The sequence below is a fragment of the Fusarium sambucinum genome, chromosome IV, assembly GCF_050947815.1.
Source record: "Fusarium sambucinum isolate potato_lamoka chromosome IV, whole genome shotgun sequence".
NCBI classification, from domain to species: Eukaryota; Fungi; Ascomycota; class Sordariomycetes; order Hypocreales; family Nectriaceae; genus Fusarium; species Fusarium sambucinum.
In genome coordinates this window covers 806,630-832,450 of record NC_139291.1, presented here as the reverse complement: position 1 = coordinate 832,450, position 25,821 = coordinate 806,630, and the positions used below count along the sequence as shown (strand labels likewise).

The window sequence follows — 25,821 nt, the reverse complement described above, 5'->3', positions numbered from 1 at the left end:
TGAACTTGGTGGGAGAAGAGATAACAAGGCTGCGGTGGCTGGCCGTGATCTACAATTACGAAGTTCTGTGTAACTTTGCGTGCAGACCTTTTGTAAGCCTGCAATACATGTACGAAACAGCAATGATGACCAATCGGAGAATGAAGCATCTCCTAGCCTCTTTGAGCGACAATCTGACATGGACATGTGAATACCAAACCGTAGGAGCCTTCTGACGAATTGAACAGCCCTTACACGTAGAAAATCCCACCTGCCATGCCTCGCTGCACGTTTTGCCGCGCTTTTACTATCAGCCAGGACCATTCCTACCTGGAATTCCACTCAAACCTCGCGTCGCTCAAAAGGAGCGCCGAAGATGGCTGCGATTTCTGTCATCTTTGCTGGACAGACTTCCGACGAGAGTGGACCGATTCTCAGATCGAATCTGTCCTTGGCGGTCAAGTTCCAGAAGGCGTAACCAAGTTCGAACCAGGTATCTGGATTTACATCCATTTCACGGACAACGGTCCTACTTCAAGACAGCCGCGAATCATTGTGTCATGCGGGAGATATAACCCTTTCACTTCTGTGAGGGAAAGTAGTCATGGCCTCGCCTACATCAATCTAGCCGTCTATGGGTAGGATCTGTCCCATAATAAGGACTTCCGTTGAAAGGTTTGCTGAGTAGTTGTATAGGAAAGAAGGAACTTCAGCAGGTTTACGGACACCTGGACGAATCTGCACAAGCGAAAATGAACCCGACTCCTACATAACATTGATCCGGGGTTTTCTCGAGAGATGTACGAAGTCTCATCGAGCCTGCCGTTTTAAGGGGACGTACGAGATGCCAACAAGGGTCATCGACGTGGGTTCCCAAGTACAGCGTCCACGACTCGTTATCACCAGCTACAGCATGAAGGAGAGTTACCTTGCCTTGTCTTACTGTTGGGGACCTGCTACAGACACCTTTACTCTTAACCGCGACACAATGGATGAAATGTCGAAGGGTGTCGATGAATCTCGGCTCGTGGCCGCACATCGCGATACTATAGCCTTATCCCGACAACTCGGCATCCAATATATCTGGATTGATGCTTTGTGCATCATTCAAGGCGACAAGGATGATTGGGAGTGTGAATCAATGCTCATGGCTAGGGTCTATGGCAACGCGACCCTTACCATCACGGCAGGGAGGTCAGACGACGCTCGCAATTCCTTCATCGCCAATCAATACAAACAGCATGCACCCTGTTGCGAGTTTCTCCTGGGGGATGGCGAACTTGGAACTGTTCTTGTTGGCTCGCTCAGGTCTGTGCATAATGGAGTCACTGAAACTCGTGGATGGTGTTGTCAGGAGAAGAGGCTAAGCCGTAGGACTGTGTTTTTCGGCAAGGAGCAACTTATCTTCATGTGTCGAAGTTCTGGCTACTCAGAGGATTACAATTACCAACGAGACATGATCATGTCTCTCCACGGCATTTTAAACGAGGCTCATGCTAATTCACAGCTGAAAAAAGATAGGTTGCTTATGTTCTGGGATACAGTCTTGGTGGACTTTTCTAAACGTCAGTTGTCGAACCCTCATGATATTTTCGCTGCGCTTGCCTCCATTGCTGCGCCCATCTCCGAAGCTCTAGAGTCAAGATACCTTGCAGGTCTCTGGGAGTGCGACCTTGTTCGTTGTTTACTGTGGAGGCCTGGTTATAAGGTCACTAACGCCATCGGGCCAGCAACTAGACCTTCACCCACGAGGTTCGCTCCCTCTCCGGTCATCAGGGCTCCTTCCTGGTCTTGGGCTTCCATCCAAGGCGGCATTATGCCTCTGCTACTGCGACAATTCCGGAGGATGGGAACGAAACGTCAGAGTGGAGAGTCATTCGTAAGGCCAAAACAACAAAACCCCGTCTTCTGGACAGATGATACCCACTGCGGAGCTGATAAACTACACATGCCATCTTGCGAGTTGCAGCTATTGGGACAGATCCAAGAAGCTATTGTCCTCTCGAAAACGCCGTCCAGCGATTTCGTCACTTCCCTACGCAATCAGTACAAGAGGCCAACGAGCAAAGTGCGACGACCATTTCTTCTCGGACGCAAGGAGTCCAATGAAGGAATCTCGAGTAAAGATATGTCGCGTTTTGTGGCGCTGGGGATGTTCGATTTTGATAATGAGAGTACTGAAAAGGTCTGGTGTTTGCAGCTTACACTTGAAGAGGGGTTGATACTTTGCCGAAGGGACTATGGGACGTTCCAGCGTTTAGGACTATTTCAGTTATATCAAATGGATTGGTTCGACAATGTGGAGGAGACTGAAGTTAAACTAGTATAAGGAGATAAGTACGGGGTATGGATTGTTATGCTATTGGGCCCAAAGATGTCTCTCATAGGAATTAAGAAATAAAACCTAGACACGTCACTATTTACTATCTAGAGTGCATGAGCAAAATGTCGAACAATTGACTTGCGCCTATTATCCACTCCTGACACAAGGGCTCGATTAATGTTCTTTAGTGTAGGATTGCCCACTCAGCAACCGTCGCTCCAGTACCATTCTTAGCTTTCTTATCCACATCGCTCAAAGCTTGGTTTCCATAGATCAGCAATGTGGCATATCGAGATAATGGAACAGGTTTCAAAAGAGTGGTATTGGTGGTGTTTCCCGTAGGTAAAACGACGGCGTCCAGGTTAGTGGTTTTTACGTCGTAGGGATTCGACTGTCTCAGCTTCTTTATTGAAGCAACAACTTGGTAACCTGAGTCCTTGTCTTTACCATAAAGCGCATGGACCTCGGCTGGGTTATCGAGGGTTTTGTTGTGGAAGAGCACTGTTACGTTTACGGGAGGGGCCTGAGCCCAGTCGAAGTAAAACTCCCTGACGGAAGTCCCAAGATCCTTCTCGGCGAAAGACACGGTCAGATGACTAATTTCGTCGGCCTTCGAAGGTTGCCACTTAGTCGAAGTAGCGCCATCTGTAGCCCCAATTGGGAACTGGCCAGGTTCGTATGCGTTGGAGGACTTGACAGGTCGACATTGAGCCAAGTTACCTTTGACAGTCTTGTTGGTGCCTATCTGCCGGTTGCGGATAGTAACAGGTTTGTCAAAAGAGAGCTGATGGAGATCAGCATCTCCCTGCGGTCCGGCATAGACTTTGATACTCTTGTTCGTGTATCGACGATCCGCGACACTGAGAGGTTCAGCCTCCGGATGTCGCTGGATAGTGGTATGAGTGTAGTTCGACCAGGCCTGAATAGGCCATCCACGCCAATAAAAGGTACGATACCTCAGATACGGAATCTGGGGTGGCAAGTTAGGGTTGACATGCAGACCGTCATCAGGCACAAGTCGTAATCCGAGATGGCCGAATATCGTAACTTGATTTGCACCGCCGTGGCCAGTGAGGAACGGAAATGCCGGATGAGTTCCGCCGTTTGCTGTCGCGTTGTCGATTAATTGTTCAGAAAGCTGATAGAATGGCGGGCGTGCGTAGGGTTTGTAAGAGTACTGAGAATAGGTGTATGCTGAGCAGCCGGAAGGTGAGAGCTCGTCAGCGACGATGGAGTAGATGGCCCAGGTCATTGCAGGCCCATCGGGAGACTGCTTGTTTGCATACTGTTAAAAACACAACTTTGTCAGCATCTGTTCGTTAGTACGAGCCTTGCATAGAGCTTACATAGTCCAGATCATTCAAACCATTTTGATCCGTGTAGTTATCCTTGTAGCCTAGAGGAAAGGATAGGAGGACAACGTCCGCTTGCTTGACAATGGCGCTACCATTCATAGTTGTAAATTCTAGAGTCACATCATTTTCTCGGATGAGGAGTACATCAGAGGCTTTCTTGTCCCATGTCTTGTTTTCGGCCAGGCCGAACTGTCGACGAATTTCGCTGGCTTGCATGAGGGTTTCCGAAGCAAGGGCCATTGTAAATCCACCAGCGTCAATGTGGTTGGCATACTCGTCCTATTTCATTGACATTAGTATTTGTCAAGTAAAGCAGATCAGTACGTACCGGATCAGTCATGTTGGTAATGGTCCAGGATGAGCCATTCGGTTTAAGCAAGTTATCGAAAAGGCTTGCCATCGAATTATAAACCGGAAACATTGTTTTCTTGAAGTGTTCTGTGTCGCCACTCGTCACCCATTGATTGATCATGGCTATTCCGATATCTCCGTTCAAATGGTACTCGTAATCCCAACAAGGACCAGTAGCGGTGCAATTTCCAAACCGTCCACTGGTCCACGGATAAACTGCAGCATCAGAAGAAAACTGGGTCTTGTTCTGGGAGCCAACAAAAGAAGTCTTGATGTTCTTCTTTGCCTGCTCATATTTCGCTACGCGATAGTTTGTTACACGCTGAGCTGCCTCAGGGTGGGATGTTGTCAGACCAGGTTGCATGAACAGATCAGCGTCCCAGAAGACCAGCCCAGCGTATGAGTCAGAAGTAAGGCCACCAACTGAGATACTATCAACGTTGACACTTGCGTTTGAGACTTCCTTGATTGCATTCTTGCCCACTGTGTTCTGTAGAAGATAGTACGGGTTTGCGACAGCGATGATAGCCGAGTCAATAATGTACTCATCATCGGGAAGCTCGCCAGTCTTTGGGTAAGCATAACTATCGACGGAGTCATCCGGCATGACACTTGCCCACTCAGTGACGTGTGCCTTGAGAGACTTATCGTATCCATCTTTCAGGGCCTTTTGTGAAGCCTCTTTTGCCGTCTTTTGGGGGTCATCAAATGCATCAGAAGAAGCAGCCCCGACAAATTTGGTGATTTGAACAGCTTTCCCAGCCGAGAACTTGACAGGTATTGTTTGCGCGACGGAAGAGTGATTTGTATGCACATATGGCTTTTCATGCACTAGTTTACGCCGTGACAGATCCAAAGATCTGGACCCTGTTACTTGAGCGTAGATATAGGCAGTAACGTTGGCGATGCCGACTGGTCGGACGGCCGAGAATATGGCGCCATCACTTTCTTGACCGGATTTGACAAAGTCTGTACGTACGGCCGAGTATCCGTCGAGGACATTGACTATCGTCGCTTCCGAGTTGGCCGATGGAATAATTGTCAGATCCACGACAGCCTGGTTGACATGTAGTTTGTTTGCAAACAATCGGTAGTTGATATCGAATGATCCATGCTTGCCCTTAGGTGTCCACTTGTACGACCACTCAAGAACTCCAGCCTTGAAGTCATACGTAGATCTGAACCCGGCAATAGTTTTGTTGTCAACTGTCGCATCCAGATATGTATCGTTGCCCAGGTCCAGAATAAGTCCGCTCCAATGCGGAACACCGCTGATGAAACTGTCGTAGCCATATTGATCCAGCCAAGGGAAGTTCGTTCCGTTAGCTTTTGGCTGTGCGTCCCAGAAACCAGCAATAGTCGCAAAGGTTTGACGTCTTGAGAACAGAGGCCAGCCATTGATGACGCCACCGTTCTCGTCAACATCTATCTCAAAAAATGGTCCAACCGCAGCAACGTTGATTCCCAAGTAGCCGTTTGCAACTGAACCGCGAGTCTGATAGTGACTCTGATAAAGTTCTGTCGTACTAAGAATCCAATTGTCCTCATCCCAGGTGACGCCAGTGAAAGACGTTTTGTACGTGTTGTTGCTGGTCTTGGCTGCATGACTGGAACCGCTGTGCCGGTCGAAGGCTTGATTAATGCGATCCGAACTCTTAGCGTCAACCGTAAAAATGGCGAAATATGAAAGAAGGGCGAAGATGATGCATTTTGCATGCTGTTCAAAAGCGATTAACGTGGGTGCTTCCCATTGAGGCCATATGCATAGAAAGACCGCGAACGAGAAAGACAGAAAAATAATGTAGTTGGAATTCTCTCACGTACCAATGACAGCATTTTGCTGGTTCTACTCAAGTCAAATCGCTTACAACATTCACTTGACTACCAGGTTTTCACGATGACAAGTTGCTGGATCAAAACAAGGCGTATAAATCAGATCTACGGTCCTCCTTTATTAACAAAATGCAGAAAGATGCCAAGAGAGAAGTGAATTATCTGATGTGCCAAGGTATTTAACTTGACTACGTCCGCTACATCCGTGGCTGACATCACTTCCCCGCATCAGCCCTTTCGTATATTTCGGCTCCGGGAATACGAAGGGCAAAAGTCATGGCCAACGAATGAGGACAGGGCAAAAGCCAGGCTAAGCCGTGAAAGATGAGCTACAGCAAGCGATGGCACGAAATGGTGGCAGAGATCAGCCGATCTGGCTGTAGAGGCTACCCGATAGAACTCAATGCCAAAATGATCGGGTTAAACTACCCGCACATCCGGCTGTGCGGTCAATGGAGCCCCAATATGATCTCAGACATGACAGATGCAGCCATTGTTTCTCAGGCAAGGATTGTGTAAGTGAGTAAGATGATGAATCTATTCAATTCCACGACTTTGTGATGTTTCAGATATCCCAGTGCGCTAGAAGGGTCAATTATCTAATATGAAATTCTCCTCTTGCTACTTTTTTTTAAGCTTACGCCCAGGCCTTCTCAATTCCCTCTAGGCTTTTAATAAAGGCTAATCTGTCCGCGCAGATTAAGTTTTTAACAAAATATTCAGATCAAAGGTTCTCTCAAGAGAAGGCTTCCTAGCCACGGCGTGACTCATACGGCATGAACTCTATGATAGAGGTGACTGACTTATCAAGGAAACTTCTCCTCTTGCTACACTACAGGGGGTCAGTGGAAACTTCGTTGAAGATAGCCAGGAAAGCATCTTTACTTAAAGCTGCCGTCAATGGGGGAAGGCTGGCATTGGGAGTCATGAGTCGATATGAGACGCAAGAAACAAATGACAATTGATAGCACAGGTGGAGAAATAACTATAAGGAGAGTTCATTCGAAAATGTTTAAAGTTTATAGTAGAGGCTAACAAGATTCAATTTAGTTTTGTCCTCGTCCCGTTCGTCTTCGTTCCTCACCTCTTAATTTTCTACTTGTTCTGAGAAACTCGTTAATCGGATTTTGAGTCACGTGTTGAATTTAGATGCGTCAACATCGGGAATGACCTGATAATGAGGGCTTACAGGTTGATATACACACCGATCAAGCGTCCTTTTACCCCCAAGTTCATGTCAGCCTGTTGCCCCTTCAAGACAGGCATCGCCAAACTTAGTCGGAATTTACTTTTACCATGGCGATACTTTTTGGTTGTGCACAAATGTTGAAGTTTCATTAACTTCGTTATTCGTCTTGTAGCTACATTTCGAAATGCCTATGTTGCGCTGGTAAGGCTGAGCTTATATCGTAGATCATCATGCATCACTCGACAAGGATGTAATTCGTCGACTGGGCTTGAATATTCTTTTTTAAACTTTCAATTCGCTGCTGCATTAATAAACATAATTGCTAACCATAGTAGTGTGGCCTGGAAGTCTTATATCAGTAGGTTTTAGTAATCAGACACTATCATTAGACCATAGGGCTATACTTCTAAATAAGGTTAATAGAACTGCATATCCGAATGAAACATATGAGAAAAACATATCTGTCTAGTATAATGTGTGCTTTTCCAGTCTTTGAGAGTTAATATTATTCAAGAGCGTAGCCACCTTTCCAGTAAAAACCTAATAGCACTGTTTTGAAAATTTGTTCAAAATTTAGTCTGCGCGAACATAGTAACCGTTGTTGAAAACCCCGAGGAAATTAAGAAGGCCTGGGCGAAAGATTAAGATTCATGAAAATTATAAACCTAATAGTACAATAATAAAAAGTTTATAATAATAAGGTCAGTAAGGCCGCGAGGCCATTCAAATATTTGCCTATAAAAGAGGGAGATCTCTCGCTCATTGACGATTATTCTGAAGACTCAACTTACTCCTGTCATCATCGATAATTATTCCAAAGACACTCAACACCACACTCAACACACCACAACCATTCTTTCTCATCATGAGATTCTCAAACGTTCTTTTCGGCCATGTGCTTCTGCACTTGGCTCAGGCCCTTTATTTGCCTGATAACTTTCACTCGTCTTTGACAGCCAGAGCCAACGCAAAGGACTCTTCTCTCGAGTGGTCTCAGTGCAGCTTGGACTTCGGAAACGAAGCCCAAAATGATGTACAAAAGGATTTCGACTGTGCTAGACTTGAAGTTCCTCTTGACCATACGAACTCAAGCAACACCAAGACCATCACGCTCGACCTGATTCGCTTCAAAGCTACCAAAACCCCCCACAAGGGTAGTGTTTTGTTCAATCCTGGTGGCCCAGGTGGCTCTGGTGTGGAGAGCATGTTGATCTCTGGGCCTATCTTGTCCAGTTATATCGGTGAACAGTACGACATCATTGGCTTTGATACGCGAGGCACAGGCCGTACGATTCCTTTCACTTGTCCTGAACCAACTGCTGGAGAAGATGCCACAGGCCTTAAGCGAAGAGATTTCAACAACCTTCCGCGGCTGAATACTTGGGAACTGGCCAAGACTGAGTGGTGGGAGGACAGTGCGGATTTTGCAGAGTCGTGCTGGGAAGCCAACCAAGACATGGGACAGTTTTACGGAACTACAGCTGTTGCCAGGGATATGATGTCTATTGTCGACGCTCTCGGCCAAGGCGACAAGCTCAATTACTGGGGTATCTCTTATGGCACAGTCCTTGGACAGGTCGTAGCCTCTATGTTTCCCAACCGAGTCGGACGAATTGTCCTTGATGGCAACCTCTACGCTGATGATTATGCTGCGAACGCTTGGCTGGGCAGTGTGATAGACACTGAAAGGTCTCTTGACAACTTTTTTAACGACTGTGTCAAGTCTGGAAAGGACGCGTGCTCTTTAGCAGATTTTCACGGCAAGAATACCACGGGAGAAAGCTTGTTGGAGACCTTCAAAGAAAAGCTTGAGGTAGCTTCCGTCGACACTGCCAGTGAAGAAGAGGGGTTTGAAGCCTACACGATGAAGCAGAATATCCTCGCCGGGTTGTACGCACCTTCCTCGTTCCCTCAACTCTCAACACACATCGAAGCATTCTTGAAGGGAAACAAATCGAATGGCACTCCTAAACACACTAAGCGTTCGGAAACACCTGAGCCCACGGACACTCCCACACACCTGATTCCGACCTCAAAATGGAGCCCTCAAACCGAATATGCCCTACCTGCCATTGCGTGTGGTGACTCCAGCTACCGCGCTAACAAGCCTGATGATCTCTTTCCCATTTACAAAGCACTTTATGAAGAATCATCCTTTTCCGATCTCATTATTCCCGACGCTGTTACATGCTCCCAATGGAAGTTCTCAGCCGTTGAACCTATTGATTTCAACAAGCTTCGCCATGTCGACACCAGCAACCCTATCCTCGTGGTCAATGGCAGATATGACCCAGTTACCTCGCTACAAAGCGCACTGAAGGTCGCAGCCAAATTCCCAGGAAGTCGACTTGTCGTTCATGAAGGAGCCGGGCACTCATCCCTTGCACACCCTTCGAGCTGCACCATACATGCTATCCGAAACTACTTTGTGGATGGAAATATGCCCGAAGTCAACACTACCTGCAAGACTGACATGACTGCTTTTGAATGGGCCAACAAAGCACAAGCTAGGGCTAAGGCTTAAGTGAAAAAGAAGAATAACCACGAGTAGACGGCTCACTACTCAGGTGTATTGAGGAGATATTTCTATGATGTTTTGGAGTTTTTGGTTATTTGTCTACAATTTTGCTGGTACATTTTACTCATGTTTAATTCATGCATTTTCTCATGTCTATTTTTACCCTTGACATGTTCTTGTCTGCGACAACGTGAGGTTTAAATCCTGTTAGCCAATGAATGCCCTTGTTATTTTTACTCCCCCACCACGTGACCTTGTCTACCCTAAACCTCTGAAGTAAGACTAGGAGATATCCAACTAGCTGGGGTTATAAAGTTGACCTCTCAAAGAACTCGATCTCCAAGACGGTCTACACTGCTTACACGGTCTCGCCAATTCAAGTCTAAGAGCTACCTTCCTATCTTAGCCATGTCGCTTTTCGCGGTAAAAGAAAGGCTGAAAGTTCCAGGGCAATAATAAAGTATATAACAATTGCAAGTATCTCGACAATCGCATAACATACCACTCATTCTCATTCTCAATCTAAGACAAACATTCATCTCATCCTGCTATATCATGATGTTCTGTTACCTTCTTCCCCTGCTTGGGCTTGCCTGTGTGAAGACTATTGTCAATATCCCAATCAAGAGCTGAGGAATATCGTGCGGGAGGGCTTCCGCACTGGACAGGTTCTGGTGAACTTAGAGGCCAAAGAGACATTTTTTTCTGGTACTTTGATGAAATGTTTCTTGGCATTATGTAGATAGAGGTAAACTTCATGCAAGGAAACCATTGCGAAACGCAAAACTGCGCGCCCTCTTTCCAAAAATATACATGGGAACTGTAGCCATACTGACCGCAATCGTAATACCTCCGATGACAAAAAAAGCGTCTCTTACACCTTGAACAGCAATCCAATCGTTCATATAGAAAGTCATACCGAAACCAAAGATATTCTTGGCAAAGCTCATCATGGCGAAAGATTCAACAGCCTCATGACGATGGGAGTCAACAACATAGGACACGATACCAACGACTCCTAGTTGGATGCCAAGGTTGATCAAACTCAAACAAAGAATGACTGGGATGGGCCATGGCTCAGCGTTGGCAAGACTTTGACCCCAGCCGAAGAAGCCACTGGCACTGAAGGTGGACAAGAGGGCAAGAATTGGAAGACGAAACTCCGGTTCTGCAATACAAAAGTCAGTATATAACCACCACTGCGATTAAATAACATGTGCTTACCGTAAACTCCCTGATTTCTGCCCGCCATAAATTTAGCTAGTCCATCTACCATTAAGCCAGCCAGCGCTGTTGCAATAAAAGTTCCAACAAATGATGAAAGATTCGTCAGCCCCACCTGTGCAACTGAGAAATTATATGGAGGTGCACTGAATATTTGCGATTGGGTATTGGCCAACAGAACTAACCAGTTAATGCAGGTGGTGAACTGGAAGCATCCCCAAACGACCACAGGAGACCCGAGCATCTTGAAAGGTGCGTAGATACTATAGGCAAATCCGGAAGAATCCCAGTATCCGCTCCAGGGTCGTAGTGTGTATATGTATGAATGCTTTCCTGGAATAGTCATACTATCACGGGCTGGAACAGCGTGTTCAACCTCTGATACAAATTCCTTGTTATCATCAGCAGCCGAGTGTTTCTTTGTGAGGGTGTTGCTCAGGGCGGTCGAGTCATTATCGCGTTTATATGTTGTCTCAGGCATAAAGAAAAAAGTTAGTAAAAGCTGAATGCCGAAAGCACCAGCCATGGCCCAGAGGCAGGTCTTGTAGCCATATGCGTTGATAATAGCACCGGCTGACCGAGTATCAGTAATAGTATAATACGTTCGATGAGAAGCTGGACTTACCGATTGGCGAAGCGAGGTTGATGCCACCAAGAACACCAAGATTGAAGATAGCATTCTGAAGACCCCTTTGATGAACAAACCAGACATCAGAAATTGACGCAGGAACCAAGGCTTCCATCGGAGACATGCAGAGTCCTTGGATACCACGGGAAACAGCGAGAGAGATGAAGTCTTTGGCCACTGCGCTCCAGATAGTTGTGACGAGTAACCCAACTGTGGTGAAGAGATAGACTGGTCTCTTCCCGACCACCATGGCCAACGAGTTACAGAAGAGGTTGCCGAACGCCAATGATATGAGAAGAGATCCGGTGAAACCCAGAGTAAATCTCTGCAGAGGTACATCGAACTCTTCAGCAAGGGGCACCATTGCTGGACCGAGAAGGGGGCCCACAGCACCTACTGCACCGCAGCCGATGATGATTGAAACAGTAAACATGTGTTTCCTCCATGCTGGCCAGTTGAGGGGGTCATTGGGATCATCGGAGGGTTGAGGAACGAGAACAATCTTGCCAGTAGGGTCATGCTTTAGATTGGCATGATTGCTTGTGGTGGCAGCGGCCTCTTCCAAGTTACCAGGTAAACCCTTTTCACTAAGAAAAGACGTTCCTGGGACGTCTGCGAGGTGACGATCGGGAAGAACCCCCAGACCCATGATAAGACGAGTGGATTTCACAAGCAGTAAGAGATTAAGTTGAGAATATTAGTTGACCAGATTATGTTTGTGATAGGCATGGCTAGTAGAGACTCCCAAAGTTCTGGGGTATTTCTACACATTTATAACTACCTAATGTTGACAGTTTGGATCTCGTCAAGGTAACACGCAAGATATAGAGACAGCATTGAAGTCAACTTCAACTTGACTAAGAGCTGAGTGATGGATTGACAGTGCGGGGAAGTCCATTGTTTGTGGGAATGTTAATCTCAAGCAACCAATGGTAGAGTCCATCCCCAGTGCCGACAGAAATCCGGGGTATACTAGGTACGTTGCCGACACTAAAACATGGCAAACTAGAGATCTGCCCCTAATCCATGATGTCCAAGGGGAGAGCTGTGTCAAAAAGGTAACGATAGACAAGTATTGACAGGCTCTAGATGCGTCTCGATATAGGTTGCGTAGTAATGCGGGGGAGTAATGGAACCCAGGTTAGATCCCGTTGCCGCGTCCTGTGTTCCATGATGTGATCGATTTTAATCAACAATCTTCGCAAGGCTAATGCCATGTCTACACCTTTCGCTTCAATAAAGGAGGTAGAAAACTTGAATTAAACAACCAAGACATAATTACCATAAGCAGAAAGTCAAACTCACCATGTTCGTTACGTTTAGTAAAGATTGATTCATGCTTGATATCAGATATAGGGTAGGCTGGTTAGGTACCTTGCCGATATTAGAGACCTGCCTCGGATCATTATATGTTAATATGATCACTAGCTGAGCTATTGCATACCTACCAAAATGATTTATTTAGAGATGTAACTAAGTCATTCTTGTAACGGTATAGGTCTTTTCGCATAACCTAGTTGAAGTAACACTGGATGGATACATCCCAGTGTGGCATCGAACTTTATCGATCTCAACACGTTCCCAGCACTTTGGCATTCATCTCGACATCTGTTAATCCTTGAACCAGCTTCAAGAATCTGACTCAGACTGGGAATCATTGTCTGATCCAACCTCAGATCTATCACTTTGTTCCTCATCACTTGACCCACTATCTCCTTGCTCCTCTCCTGTACTATTCGAAACCGACGAAGATGCATCTGATGACGAGTCATCTACATACTCACAACGGCCTCTGGGATTAGTAAAACTATGCTTCGGGTGTATGATATTCTGTGAGCGATAGCACTTGAAACAAAGAACAAAATTCTCGCAAACGTCGCACCGATATCTGAACCCATAGTTATCCTGCATAGAGAATTAGCGATCTTCGACTAAGTGTATATTTACATTATGATCCTTACCATTAGGCATGCATCGCAGTAGCTTTCTTCGATGTGTTTTGCTGTTTTGGGGTTGTCAAATTGTTTGTCGTCGCTGGATTCTAAAAGTTTGATCATCTCTTCACCGTGACCGTAATAGTGAGCAAGCTGGTATGCCGTCCACCTTCGATCAAGGCCTTCCCCAGAGATTTGCGGGTTGGCACCACGTCTAATTAGCTCTGCAACGATTTTCGCACGTTCATCCTCTTGCGTATCCCATCTTCCGCAGATCCTTACAGCCCACATGAGAGGTGACCAACCGTCAATATCTGTCTTGTGAATGAAGTCGGGGTTTTCATCCAGAACAAAAGTCACAACGTCGACTCGTCCGCTGGCCACTGCAAAATGAAGTGCGTTTCGTTCCATACGATCAACAGCCTCGAGACTGGCCCCTGCCTCGAGGAGAACCTTGATACGAGCGGTAGTCCGGTGAAGGGCGAAATGTATTGGCGCCCTCCCAATTTTGTCTCTCGCATCCACAATCGCCTTTGCTTTTAAAAGAGCTTCAACCACGCGGGTACTGGTGTTAAGACAGGCTATGTTTAAACAGCCCCCCCAAGCATCGCTACTATGGTTGACGTCCAACCCCTTCATGTCTAATAGGTAGTAGATGATAGCCTCTTTGTCTTCGTGGGAGCTAAGTAGGGCTTCGTGTAGTGGATTGTTGTTTGCATGATTAACGACAGAAAGGCTCGCTTTCTTCTGGCATAACTGCTTCACCATCTGAAGACTTCCCTCGAAACATGCCATATGAAGGACCGATCCTTGTATACCGATATTGATATTGACGTCCGCACCTTCCTCGAGAAGCCACTGGAAAACAGGTTGATTCGATGAGCTGACTGCTTTGGAGAGAGGTACCTGCCCTTCCTCATTTGCTATATGGATTGATCCACCGCGGTTTTTCAGAATTTTCAACACTGTTACGTCGGTCGCATTAGTAATGCTATTGAAAGCCGTGTTTCCTTCCTTATCTTTCTCGTCGACGGAAAAGTTGTAAAGAAGAAGCATCTTGAGAGGACGAATGAGACTATATGCTACACAAGAGTGAAGCAATGGCCTGTCAAGCTCTTTTGCGGAGTACTCAAGGGGATTGGCACCATATTCAAGCAACATGCATGCAATGTCCTCATTTCTCCATGCCAGCGCAATGGATAGCTCCGTCATATTGTCGACATAAGCACAAGGCTTTGCCCCATGCTCCAAAAGCAGTTTGACCGGTGTTGGGTAGTACTTGCAGGCCAAAAGCAATGCAGTGCTTCCATCCTTGGCTTTGACATCAGTGTCTGCACCTGCCTTGAGAAGAGACTCCAGTATGTCCGGATAATCGTATGCAGCATGGACAGGAGACCAGCCATCTATATCATAGACGTTTAAGTTTGCTTTTGACTGAAGTAACAAGTCAACAATATCCGTATACCCATTGAACGCGGCATGAAATAATATGGCATTCCCTGATGATCCCACGGTGTCGGCAATTGTCGCTTTTGTGAGCAAGATTCGAGTGACTTCTGTGTTATTAGAATTGACTGCGTTATTAAGATGATGTTTCAAAACTTCAACATAAGTTTCTTCATCGCATCGAGTCGAGCCCTCGTCAAGGAGAAAGTTTAGAATATCAGTTGCATCCTCTCCAGCGCGGATGACGGGCTCAAGCAAGCTTGAAAGTTCTGAAGACTTGAGACCACCCCACAGAGCCAACAAATCTGGAAGAACAGCTAATGAACCATTGACGAACGCATCTTGTAAAACTGAGCTTGCAGAAGCCTTCAGACTCTCCGAATCACCGGATAATATGATTGCATATGAGCTAAGTGTCTTGCAGCATCGCCACACTTTCATATGCCGCGCGAACTCGATCAAACGACCGAGCCATGGCATATCAACCCAATTCATTTCAAGGCCAAAGTCAAGTAAAAACTTGAGTGTTTTATCGTGTGTTCTTTGAAGTGCATGCTCAACGGCAAAGGTAAAAATTAAAGATCGCTCTTCTTGGCCTTCGGTCGATTCGGGCTTGTCAGGGACGATAGATCTGGCGAGAAATGCTGCGATCCTTGGAAGGCCGATTTTGCAGGCCTCATAGAGGGCGAAGAAGCCCGTCGTTCGACTCAATGTTCCTATTCGAGGATATTTCGCGTCAACAAGGAGCGCCATGATCTCCAATCCAGTATCTTCATCCATTCTGGAACCTTGTAATGCCGAATTGACAAACATGAAGCCTGAGGCCGCAATTTTTCTTCTTGGTATGAGAGGTATCATCATCTGTACAACATCTCTGAAACTGTAGTAGGCTGCCCAGGTAAGAATTGACGAGGGATTCTGGAATCTGCTCGGATGATTCGTAGCCATTTCCATCACTTCCCGTACCAGAAGATGGTTCTGTGAAGGAAAGGACCAGAGGAGTAAATCATCTAGCTTGATGTCTTTTGGTAAACCAAAGGATATCAGCTTCTGAACAAGTTCGAGGTTACCTTTCCTAGCGCATATTTGTAGCGCCCTTAACCTCATGTCTCCGAAACAAGGGTCTTCCTCATAGCTAGTCATTGTAGATTCGAATAGCGACTCGGCGTCATGTTCCCCAAAAATTGCGAGCGGCGTAATAGCGGAATGGTTGCCTCGTGTTGCTGGATTTGATAGACTCCAGTACGCCCTTGCCCACCCATTCACTAGAGCTTTGTCATCAAGGATCGAGTGTATCAAGGAATCAACCTCCGCGTCCTCGTGTGCCATCTGGGCATGTCTTATCCAGTACTTGACCGCGTAGGAGAGAAAGCTCTGATCAGGAAGGAGAGCTTTAGAGTCTTCTTCAAAGTCTCGAAACTTCGACCATTCTTGAGGAGTGCTAAGGACAATACGCTGTAAACACCACTTAGCCAATTGGGAGTGAGTCTGTTTCGACCAGTGATCGGCAGATATGATAAAGTCTTCATTATTTGCCACTAATTCAGAGACAAAATAGTCCCGAAAACACACATCCCGAAAATGGACCTCGTTGTTACAAACATCGAGCACTCCAGTAAGGAGAAGTAGCGTCCACGGAGAAACGACATCTCTATCCTCTTTTTGGTAGCCGATCTTCATCCCGTAATCTGTATTCTGCTCCAATTCGGTAATTTGTTGAACAGTGAGCGGATGTAGTGCATAACAAAGTAGGCTGGCAGCCATAAACGTCTGTTCTCGAAGGACTTTCATAGTTCTTGACGGTAACCATATGTATCGGAAAAGATGGGCTTCTGTTACATGAGAATGATTCAGAAGTTGTTCCACGATCGGCGGTGAGATTTGGTTCTTTCGAAGTCTAACCCATTCGAAAAAGTGTCTCCGAGTTCTTGATATCTCGTTCCACTCCTGTAACAAATGTGACAAACATTCTTGAACAGGATACAGACCCGGCACCTCGGCTATGAGTTTCGAGAGCTCAAGTATTGTGTTGCCAGATTGCTTGACCAAATTGTTCCGCTTGGACAGCCCGTTGTTAATACCCGGACCCAAGTAGATGGTCTCAAAACAATCGTCGAATGGAATCAACTGGGGTGGGCTGCTGTTAATAATGATGAGAGTAAATGGAAGCTCAGAATTTTTTAGAAGCTCGCACAAGTTGGATAATAACCAATGATATGAGGTGATTCGAGTGTCGAAGTTCGCCAAGATCCATGTAATGCTCAAGTTAGGATTTTCGCGTAAAGCTTCTGAAAGATAATCATAGAAGGAGTAAAGCAGTAGTTGGCATGACCATGCATGAGAGTTCATGACATTCGCATGAAAGCCGTCGAGAATCCCTTGCCAACGTCCACGTTGAGGGAGGCCAGCAAGAAATGTACAAAGCATGGACTCCACTGAGTTACATCGAATATCCCAGGCCCTGAACTCAAATGTTTGATGTATTTGGTTGTCAAAGGATTCATGGATTAAGTGTTGTCGAATGGATGAAAGGAGGCCTGCAACATCGTCTGGTTCATGGAAAGTGAAATAAAGGGATTTGTCACACAGCTTCCTCGGAAGAATGGCGGTCATGATTGACGAGGGAAGAGGGTAACGAGAGACAGGGTCAATATCGTATGTTTTAAAAACCCCTTGGGACATCAACAGCTGCAAGGCAGGGTGACGGCGATATCCTGTATCAATGGTAGAGGGTAGGAACGATGTCACCAGTGAAGGTGCCTCTTTTCCAAGCCAGGAGTGAGGGGAAGACGATCCAAGTTGAAGATGTCTGAAGTCATCTCCATTGCACCGAATAGACATGCTAGTTTCGTAAAGGTTGAATATCTGTGACAGTCAGTGGCCATTATAACCGGGAGTACTTGGAAGAAAGGCTTGAGCCTGCACTACATACTCTGAGCTTCGGGTCATCAATTAAGGACGTAATATTGATGATTGAGATATCGAACAGTATATTGGTACTGAGAAAGTCCTGGTTTATAGTGACAACTGCATTGGCTAGGCTTGTAGTCAGGGTGTCTGGAACGTTGACGATGCTCGTCTTTTCCTCTATAAGTCTCTTAAGGCTTTGCTGTAATAGCAATAGAGTTCGGTATCGGTGTGGACATCCCATGAACATCTGGGAAGAATAAGAATTCGAGAGATAACGATTGGGGCACTTAAGCAGGCTCGCGGCCAACTTACAACACAGCATGTTGAAGAAGCAATGGCTGAGAATTGAGACTCGATTGATTTAGACATGACAAGGGCCTGAAAAGGATGTCAGAACGCCTGAATAAATCCAAGATTTTCCGGAACCTACTTGTTTCACGACTGTGCCACCTATATCATAACAAGCAAAAATAATGCTCCGTTTCTGGCTGTATTAGCTTTTCGATTATTTAAGACCGGAACATCTCTAACCGTAGTTATATCTGCCTCGAGTCTCGAGACAGCGGCCAGTAGTTGGGCGGCAACGGACTCAATTCCTTGTTTGATGAACCCATTATCGAAATCGTAGATGAACAACGAGACCCTTGCCTTGGGACAGCCTTGTAACCACGCTGGGATGGCATAGTTGTTGGTATTTCCCGCCCACTCTGTCTCATGGAATGTCCCATAGCCTGGCACTGCGATTACACTGTTTTCGTTAGAGACATTTGCCGATGTCGTTATACATGAATGCTTATGCTTACTCAATCATTTCCTCGACATCCTCCATGTCTGGGCTTACGATACACTCCAGCCTAGAAGTAGCCATTGTGTGCGGCTAGACCATCGACTGGGATAGTGGATACTGCGACAGCTTTCCAAACCTATGAGCCTATAGTGGCAGAGATGCTGACTTGTACCTCAAGGTTTTGAACTTGATGCTGGGGACGCAAAAGTCCAAGAGGAATGGTAGATGGGCTTGGACGACAATACCAATGTTGACGAAGGAAAAATGAGTAAGTGAGTATAGCAAGAATTGCCTGTATTGAGCTACCTGCATGATCCTGGTCATCGCCTGTACCCGGAACTGTGTTGACCACTCGGTGTCCATTTCCATTTTGAGCAGGAAACAGGGGCTAGGGGTCCTCGGCCTGAGCCGCCCCAGATTTAACTTGCGCTAATTAGTAGGGGTCTGTAGCCTGGGCCTTCTGCACAGATGACAAGGCGAAGCCATATCATCTAATGGTTGGGTATGTCTCTTTGTTGCTTGATACAATAACTTTCACATACATAAATGAGGACTTTTCTCCGGTACTTTCATCCGTAAGTACTTAATGAACATCTCATCTATTGTTGCCACCATGTCAGATAACAGCGCAACTGGTCAGCGTCCTCGAGAGAGCGAGGATTTTAAACCTCTTGTTATATCTACATATCTCGAAGGCGACAAAAGCGACGTCCACACCCAGAATGACCCTAATCAACCTTTTGAGCGCGAAAATATCATTGAAAGACGACACAAAGTCGACGTTCGCTGCCAGCACAAGGATATAGTTCACGGATACTATTCGGACGACGATGATTTCGCAGATCCATGCAGTCTTCTTGTGTTTGAATTCGAATTCAGTCCTAATGCCATCGCACGACGGATAAAATCGGCTACTGTGACTATCACCTTCTCAGCAAAAGAAAAGGGAAACCCTGACCCAGTGGTTAAGGCCATTTTTCCAAGAGGGACATTCTGCGTGGAACCAACACAGCAAACGGAAACTCTGACTCGATCAGCAGGAATCAATCTGGGCGGTGGTATTATGGGCACTCAGGTTGGTGGGGAGCTGAAAGCTGAAACCAGTGTCCAGCGCGAAACTTATTCCGCTGCGAAAGTCAAGGGCTCCATCGATCTGCAGGGCCGCAGTTGGGGAGACAAAAACAGCGTATCATGGATGCTATGGGAGGACCCTGTGGCCAAAGCAGGGGTCGTCACCCGCATGCAAGCGCCCGTCTTACTAAAGCGGCAAGATATGTCTCACTTCAAAGCAGTCGTCAGCATCGAGATCAAAGCCGACACTATGACCCAAATTGGCTCGGTCTTCAAGACGAACCCCAAGGATGACCCCGTCTATTACAACCCTGATGGGAAGGCAACTTGGAAAGATCACCTGCTGGAGTATGACTTAGATAACCTAGGACGACAGGACTTACAGCCGCTGTCTGATGTAACGTTGATGACGGTGCTCAAGGGTGCGGTAAAGGAAATGTGATAAGGCTGTCAAAGTTTGAACAATATCGGTCATTTGTCCCAATTCAGGGCTGACTGCATGGAACTGAGGGGTTTCCAAACCTTGGCCCGCATTATTGAGGGCGCCTCGGTTCGTTGCAAGGATGCTGTGATCATATTACTGTATCTTATCTCCCCAATCATTATTATTACATAACAAAAATGCAATGAACGTAAAGACTGTTTCTAACCATCCAAGTCAACTCACGCCAGCGATTCTTTCTTCAGGTATTATTACATCAAAGGCGACCCAGTAATCAGCAATCCCATTATGGAAGGAAGATCATATTCCTTACAAGACCTGGAAGGCCAACCTAGCCAACCAAGATCAAGCAAATATCAAGAAGCTAGTGGCCATTACAATGGACATGTCGAAGCAGGATACAGTACAGGATCAAGCGATTCCGAAGATGAGGATGAAGACGAGGGGTATGGTCCTTCGAATGAGGTCCACTTGGAAGAATATCAACAAAAAGCCAAAGACTTCAAAGATCGGGCGACACTTATAAAAGCCAGGCTTGACGAACAAATGGAAACCTTTGGAACAAAAGACCCAGACGATGACTGGGACACGGCAGAAGATCGATTCTTCGAGGAATTTCGCCAGGAAATGGCGCCTCCAAAAAAGGAAGTTCTTGAACATCTCTCGATTTGGCAGTGGAATATACTCTACTACATAGCCGACGAGAAGAAGTCAGAAAGACGGTGCGATTAGCTTGTCCAGCGTCTAGCCAACGAATTCCCTTCACTTCTCAGCGAATGTATGCCCAATGGCGGGTTAACTGTTCTGTTGAAAACTGTGAAAGAACATAACTTTGGATTCGTCAAAGCTGTTCTAGACAGTGGGATAAACACAGCCGACCTAGCCGAGATCATCAAGATCACAGATATGGACGGAAAGAATTGTATACATTATGCGGTGTCCGATAATTTTGACCCCGAAATTACAATAAGGCTGCTCCAGCATACCACGGACACAACACTCGGTGAACAAGATAATAAAGGCCTCACTCCGTTACATTCTGCTGTAGAATACGAGAGATGTCTACCAGAAAGAGAAGAGATGATGAAGGGATCAAGCGCAGTGATGAAGCCTTCGACCGAAGATCAGCAAAGCCTGAAGAGCTTTCCGTTTATCAGCATCATGTGAGGTCTCGGGAGAAGTACGAAATCAAGCAGAAGCTCAAAAAACGGGAAAGAGACGAAAAGAAGTTGAAGATGGCAAGCAAGGACTTGAAAGAGAAGTCTGGTGATGTGCCTGCAGTCAAGCATGAAACTACAGCCATTTCTAAGAAGGAAGAGGCAAAGAACATAAAAAGATCGGGGGAACAGCGAAATCACACCAGTTTAAAGAAGCGAGAAGGTGCGGAGTTGCAAGACACTGTTGTCGCAGAGTCTAGCAAGATGGAAAGCTCCCCTTTGGCTGGCTCTGAGAAAGATGCAAAAGATCAAAACCAAGTCGTTCGCCCTCTCAAACGAGCCCCGACTGGGTCACAGAAGCCGCCTCGCAGTTCAAAGAAAGTGTCTTCTCGAAAACCAAAGCCTTCACAGACAGTCGCCGATAACATCCTTAAAGAGCTGAAGTTACATTATCTTCGAACCGCCCTGTGTCAGGAAAGCACTTGGCAATATGAAAAACAGGGATTTCGTCGTAATCCAAACACTGCCGTCCAATTTTTATATGGGGACAATGAACAAGGTGAGATTCAAACGTTTCTATGAGAACGTATCTGAGCAGAAATCTGACATGAATATTTAGAGACCCAGATAGGCTTTGAATTCCCGCCAAAGATACCCAAAACACCCTACGAGATCAATTTCAGGGATTTTACAAAAAGTTACGAGAGTTTGAAATTCGACCAAGTCCTCCAGCATGTAGAGTTTCGTCAGATGAAGGTCAAAAGCCCGCCTGGGAAAAGGCCAGATTGGACCGACTCCGAGGGTAGGGCAGGCACTGGCCGAAAAGATGTGTATTACTTCTTCCGTTGGTTGTCGAAAAAGAAGCTGGTGCAAAACATCATCCATGTCATTGTGGAGGATGGAAATGGCATCTCACATACAGATGAGGCCATAGAGGAATCTCTTAAAGATTTCAATATCGAGATACTGGACTGGCGCAAACCGGATTTGGATCCGATGACTTTGCGAACCGCTTGCATGAACTCTGATCTTCGAGAGATTCACCTATGGTGGGATGGAAACAATGCAGTCTTGCGAGCTTGGAGTGAGCCGGATGGCCTTGTCAAGATAAATACTCTACAGGTCATTTATCTGCATGAAACAAAGGTGAGTCATCGCAGTGTTTTGCTTCTTTTTTATACGAAAGAATAACACCCTGAACAGAAAACCATCGAATCATCGTATCGTACAGACGTAATGTTCGAAAATTTCAAGTCTCGCATCAGACAAAATCGAGCCAAGGTATCACAGCCTATTGAATGCTACCATTACGAAGCATATAAGCAGAATGTCTCAAGGAATCCAGGACAAATGACAACGGAAAAATCCGAGCAACGACCAAAGATAGACACATACCAGTGGCTCAGTGTCATGGACAAGTTCGCCGATGGCATTGCTAGTTTGGAACGCCTTGACTGTTTCCAAGGTGGGGACGAGTACTTGAAACATTCAAGTTTGCCAATGGAGCTACAGAAGGACGTAAAGGTAGCTCTCATCGACGATGGCGTCAATTTTATGCACACATGTCTTGCCGAGAATATGGATGGCGGGAAGAGTTTTGACAGAGAGTATGATGACGGATACAGGCCTGGTCCACGGGAGCCATTTCACGGGTCTGCCACTGGACATGGCACGTGCATGGCTTATATGATACGCAGGGTTTGCCCCAAGGTTAAGATCTTTGGGTGCAGGCTGAACGTACTTCGAGGAAACGTCGAAGGCAAAGCGAGTTTTACAGCCAAAAGCGCCGCTGATGTGAGTAACCACCACCGGTGACTTTTGACATACGTGATAGCTGACATAACTTGCCAGGCCGTAGAATATGCTGTTAGTCGCGACTTTGACATCATTTCCATCTCATGGACAGTGCAGTTGCAGAAGGACGAAGCGCATGACAACTCAGATGATATCAAGCGCCTCGAAGACGCCATTGAACGTGCCACAAAAGCCAACATTCTTGTCTTTTGCTCTGCTCCAGATATTGGAAGAGCTAGCAAGGAGACATTGGAAACGTACTACCCTTTTGGATGTAAAAGGAGCTCGACCAATTTGTTCAAGATTGGCGCAGCGAAAGCCGACGGGGTTTCCTTCGCCTGGATGGGACACGAGGACACTGTCAACTATATCCTTCCTGGCCACAAGGTTGCTCCCCGAGGAACCGACAATCTTCCTGAAGAAGATGATACACCAAAGACAGGATCATCTGTGGCGACTGCACTGGCTTCAGGGCTTGCTGCTCTGATCATCCACTGCGTCAGACTTGCGGCTATTTACAACATATACACCAACAAAAGAGATGATTTGTCGGTGAACGAAACCACAGTCAAAGCAATCAAACGCTTTCCAGCAATGAAGGAAGCGTTGGCGATTCTGTGTTCGAATAACGACGTAAAGCAGACCGGGGATAGGAATCTAAGGGTGGAAAACTTCTTCAAGAGGCCGGGCGATACTATGAACAACCAGGAGGCTTCTGAGGAAGAGAAATGGAAGCAGGTAGTTAACATTGCTCGTGATCTCGTCTCATACAAGACGGTCGCGCAGACTACTATGTAATATGGGAGGGGGCAACTATAGGCTACACATACTTATTGACAGAAGACCAACAATATATCTTTACTAAAGACAAACTAACGGGGTCAGATAAACTCCGAGCATCCCGCGATCGGGGACAGTCGGGTGCTAATACGAGACTGGTCTCGGCAGTTGAAGCTATGATCCTCAAGGACCCGAATACTCGGAAATATTAGTGGAGCAACATGAGTTACTATAAATACGGATCTCATCCAATATTAGATAGCAGACATTTACATTCAACAATTCAACAAGTCACGTTCTTCTTCATCATGAATATCGACTATTATGGACGCATTGCGGAGAGGCTCCAATTTGACAACACTCCAGTAATGGTTGGGTCCGCCGCCTGTTTCATCATCGGCTTCCTCCAATATGTCTACGCCATCAGGCTTCTTCTCCGAGAGGGTCAAGGACCTATACCCTTTTGGATGCAAACATTCTACGTCGCTCACGAGTTGACGTTCGTTTACCTCTTTGCCGAAGCTGCGCCACAATACGACTACCACTGGTTCTTTACCTCGACCTTATTCTCGCTAGCAGTATGGACAGTCCTTGAGATCTTCTGTATATGGTATACCATTATTTTTTTTTTTTATAATCCTTAAGCTTTTGCCTAGGCCTTCTTAATTTCCTCTAGGTTTTTAATAAAGGTTAATCTATCTGCGTAAATTAAATTTTTTAATAATAATTAAATCTAAGGTTCTCTTAAGATAAGGTTTCTTCTATAGTATAACTCTTTTAGTATAAACCTTATAATAAAGGTAACTTATAAAGGAAGCTTCTATTATACTAAAGATAGCAGTAACTTCTTCCTCTTATAACCTTAGTTAACTAGCAAGCTAATAATAAAGTTAAAGATATTATTGCCTAATTAAGTAAGACTAAAGTCAGTTAATCCTAGTCTATACCTTATTGCATATAGCTAACCTATTATAGTTCTTATATATAATACTAATTATTAAGCTAAAGGCTATTAGTCCTCGTTATTACCCTAATAGCTTATATTCTAATATAATTAAGACTATAGTTAATTATAATAGAGATATTAAGCTATATATAGAGGTAATAAACCTCTATATAATAAAGAAAAGGGATACTTTTATAAAGGTTAAGCTAATAGCCTTTATCTATAAGTTAAATTTCCTAATTTTATATAAAAAGAATAGGTAAAAGGAAAAAGAGAAAAAAAGAATTAAAATAAGAAAGAGGCTAAAGGAAATATAATAGCTTAAAAAGGTTATCTTAAAGGAAAAAGTTAAACTATTTAAATAGTAAAATAAGTTCCTTAAGGCATTTAATAAGACTATCTTATATAATAAGTAGTTTAATCGGTTAGAGAGGCAGGTAATAACGGCAGCTAAAGCCTTTAAGTTATAGAGACTATACTAATTATAGCCTGAGACTATAAGTATACAACTAGAAGAAGTCTAGACAAAGAAGTCCGAAGCCAAAGGCTCGGTGCAGATTATCTAGTCAATTGACCAAATAACGCTGCTTCTATCGTGAGAGATTCGTGATGTTATCAACTAGGGATGTGGTATACCATACAGAGTCCAAAAGACCGCATCGCGACATTTTCTCATCTTTTTGGACGAAACCCTGCCACTTCATCTATCTTGACTTACACTGCCTTTTTGCAACTCGCTATGTTTGCATTGGTGTGGATTCTGATCGAGTTCCTTGGTCCTGGTAGTTTCATGCTCACAGGTGCGCTTACCAATGTTCTGTTGATCATTGGACCGACGCATGAGTATTTGTCTAGAGGTTCGCGTAATGGTCTGTCGATTGGATTCTGTCTGACAAATGTTGCTTGTGTTATATGGACATTTGCGCCTTTCAGTCTGGGAGCCAGGGTGTTACCTGAGATCTTTGACAAGACTGTCATGTATGTTGCAGGAATTATTTTGCTGGGATACTCTGTGTGGTTAACGACCGTTGTTGCGTCGTACCCTGCTAAGACAGCTACGAAGGGGCAGCCGGCGCCAATTTGGTAAACGTTGTATAGATCTGGGACGTCCGTACGGCATAGTCTCAACAGACAACTGCATAGAATAACGGCGA

General features: G+C 45.5%; 9 protein-coding genes across 9 annotated transcripts; 6 read left to right on the top strand and 3 right to left on the bottom strand.

Annotated features, from left to right (window-relative positions):
- Positions 1–255: 255 nt before the first annotated feature.
- FSST1_000293 (heterokaryon incompatibility protein-domain-containing protein) lies at positions 256–2,308 on the top strand (the record flags this gene model as incomplete). The annotated part of the gene is made up of 2 exons (XM_083228973.1): positions 256–617; positions 676–2,308. 2 exons carry the CDS (start codon positions 256–258, stop codon positions 2,306–2,308), a joined length of 1,995 nt encoding a protein of 664 aa, XP_083090475.1.
- Positions 2,309–2,486: 178 nt separating this feature from the next.
- On the bottom strand, positions 2,487–5,844 carry FSST1_000292 (alpha,alpha-trehalase ATH1; the record flags this gene model as incomplete). Its single annotated transcript, XM_083228962.1, has 4 exons — positions 2,487–3,587; positions 3,649–3,936; positions 3,986–5,725; positions 5,833–5,844. The coding sequence occupies 4 exons, from the start codon at positions 5,842–5,844 to the stop codon at positions 2,487–2,489; spliced, it is 3,141 nt and encodes a 1,046-aa protein (XP_083090474.1).
- Positions 5,845–7,895: 2,051 nt separating this feature from the next.
- FSST1_000291 (Alpha/Beta hydrolase protein) lies at positions 7,896–9,554 on the top strand (the record flags this gene model as incomplete). Its single annotated transcript, XM_083228951.1, has 1 exon — positions 7,896–9,554. The coding sequence occupies one exon, from the start codon at positions 7,896–7,898 to the stop codon at positions 9,552–9,554; it is 1,659 nt and encodes a 552-aa protein (XP_083090473.1).
- A 749-nt stretch (positions 9,555–10,303) lies between these two features.
- Positions 10,304–12,049, bottom strand: FSST1_000290 (major facilitator superfamily domain-containing protein; the record flags this gene model as incomplete). Its single annotated transcript, XM_083228940.1, has 3 exons — positions 10,304–10,716; positions 10,773–11,345; positions 11,398–12,049. 3 exons carry the CDS (start codon positions 12,047–12,049, stop codon positions 10,304–10,306), a joined length of 1,638 nt encoding a protein of 545 aa, XP_083090472.1.
- Positions 12,050–13,029: 980 nt separating this feature from the next.
- Positions 13,030–18,558, bottom strand: FSST1_000289 (uncharacterized protein; the record flags this gene model as incomplete). The annotated part of the gene is made up of 7 exons (XM_083228928.1): positions 13,030–13,305; positions 13,362–17,645; positions 17,713–17,937; positions 18,003–18,068; positions 18,121–18,174; positions 18,222–18,438; positions 18,494–18,558. The coding sequence occupies 7 exons, from the start codon at positions 18,556–18,558 to the stop codon at positions 13,030–13,032; spliced, it is 5,187 nt and encodes a 1,728-aa protein (XP_083090471.1).
- Positions 18,559–19,090: 532 nt separating this feature from the next.
- Positions 19,091–19,990, top strand: FSST1_000288 (uncharacterized protein; the record flags this gene model as incomplete). The annotated part of the gene is made up of 1 exon (XM_083228917.1): positions 19,091–19,990. One exon carries the CDS (start codon positions 19,091–19,093, stop codon positions 19,988–19,990), a length of 900 nt encoding a protein of 299 aa, XP_083090470.1.
- Positions 19,991–20,278: 288 nt separating this feature from the next.
- On the top strand, positions 20,279–20,722 carry FSST1_000287 (uncharacterized protein; the record flags this gene model as incomplete). The annotated part of the gene is made up of 1 exon (XM_083228908.1): positions 20,279–20,722. The coding sequence occupies one exon, from the start codon at positions 20,279–20,281 to the stop codon at positions 20,720–20,722; it is 444 nt and encodes a 147-aa protein (XP_083090469.1).
- Positions 20,723–21,048: 326 nt separating this feature from the next.
- FSST1_000286 (S8 family peptidase) lies at positions 21,049–23,739 on the top strand (the record flags this gene model as incomplete). Its single annotated transcript, XM_083228898.1, has 4 exons — positions 21,049–21,706; positions 21,767–22,293; positions 22,351–22,941; positions 22,999–23,739. The coding sequence occupies 4 exons, from the start codon at positions 21,049–21,051 to the stop codon at positions 23,737–23,739; spliced, it is 2,517 nt and encodes an 838-aa protein (XP_083090468.1).
- Positions 23,740–24,029: 290 nt separating this feature from the next.
- On the top strand, positions 24,030–25,754 carry FSST1_000285 (uncharacterized protein; the record flags this gene model as incomplete). Its single annotated transcript, XM_083228887.1, has 2 exons — positions 24,030–24,324; positions 25,291–25,754. The coding sequence occupies 2 exons, from the start codon at positions 24,030–24,032 to the stop codon at positions 25,752–25,754; spliced, it is 759 nt and encodes a 252-aa protein (XP_083090467.1).
- Between the last annotated feature and the right edge of the window lie 67 nt (positions 25,755–25,821).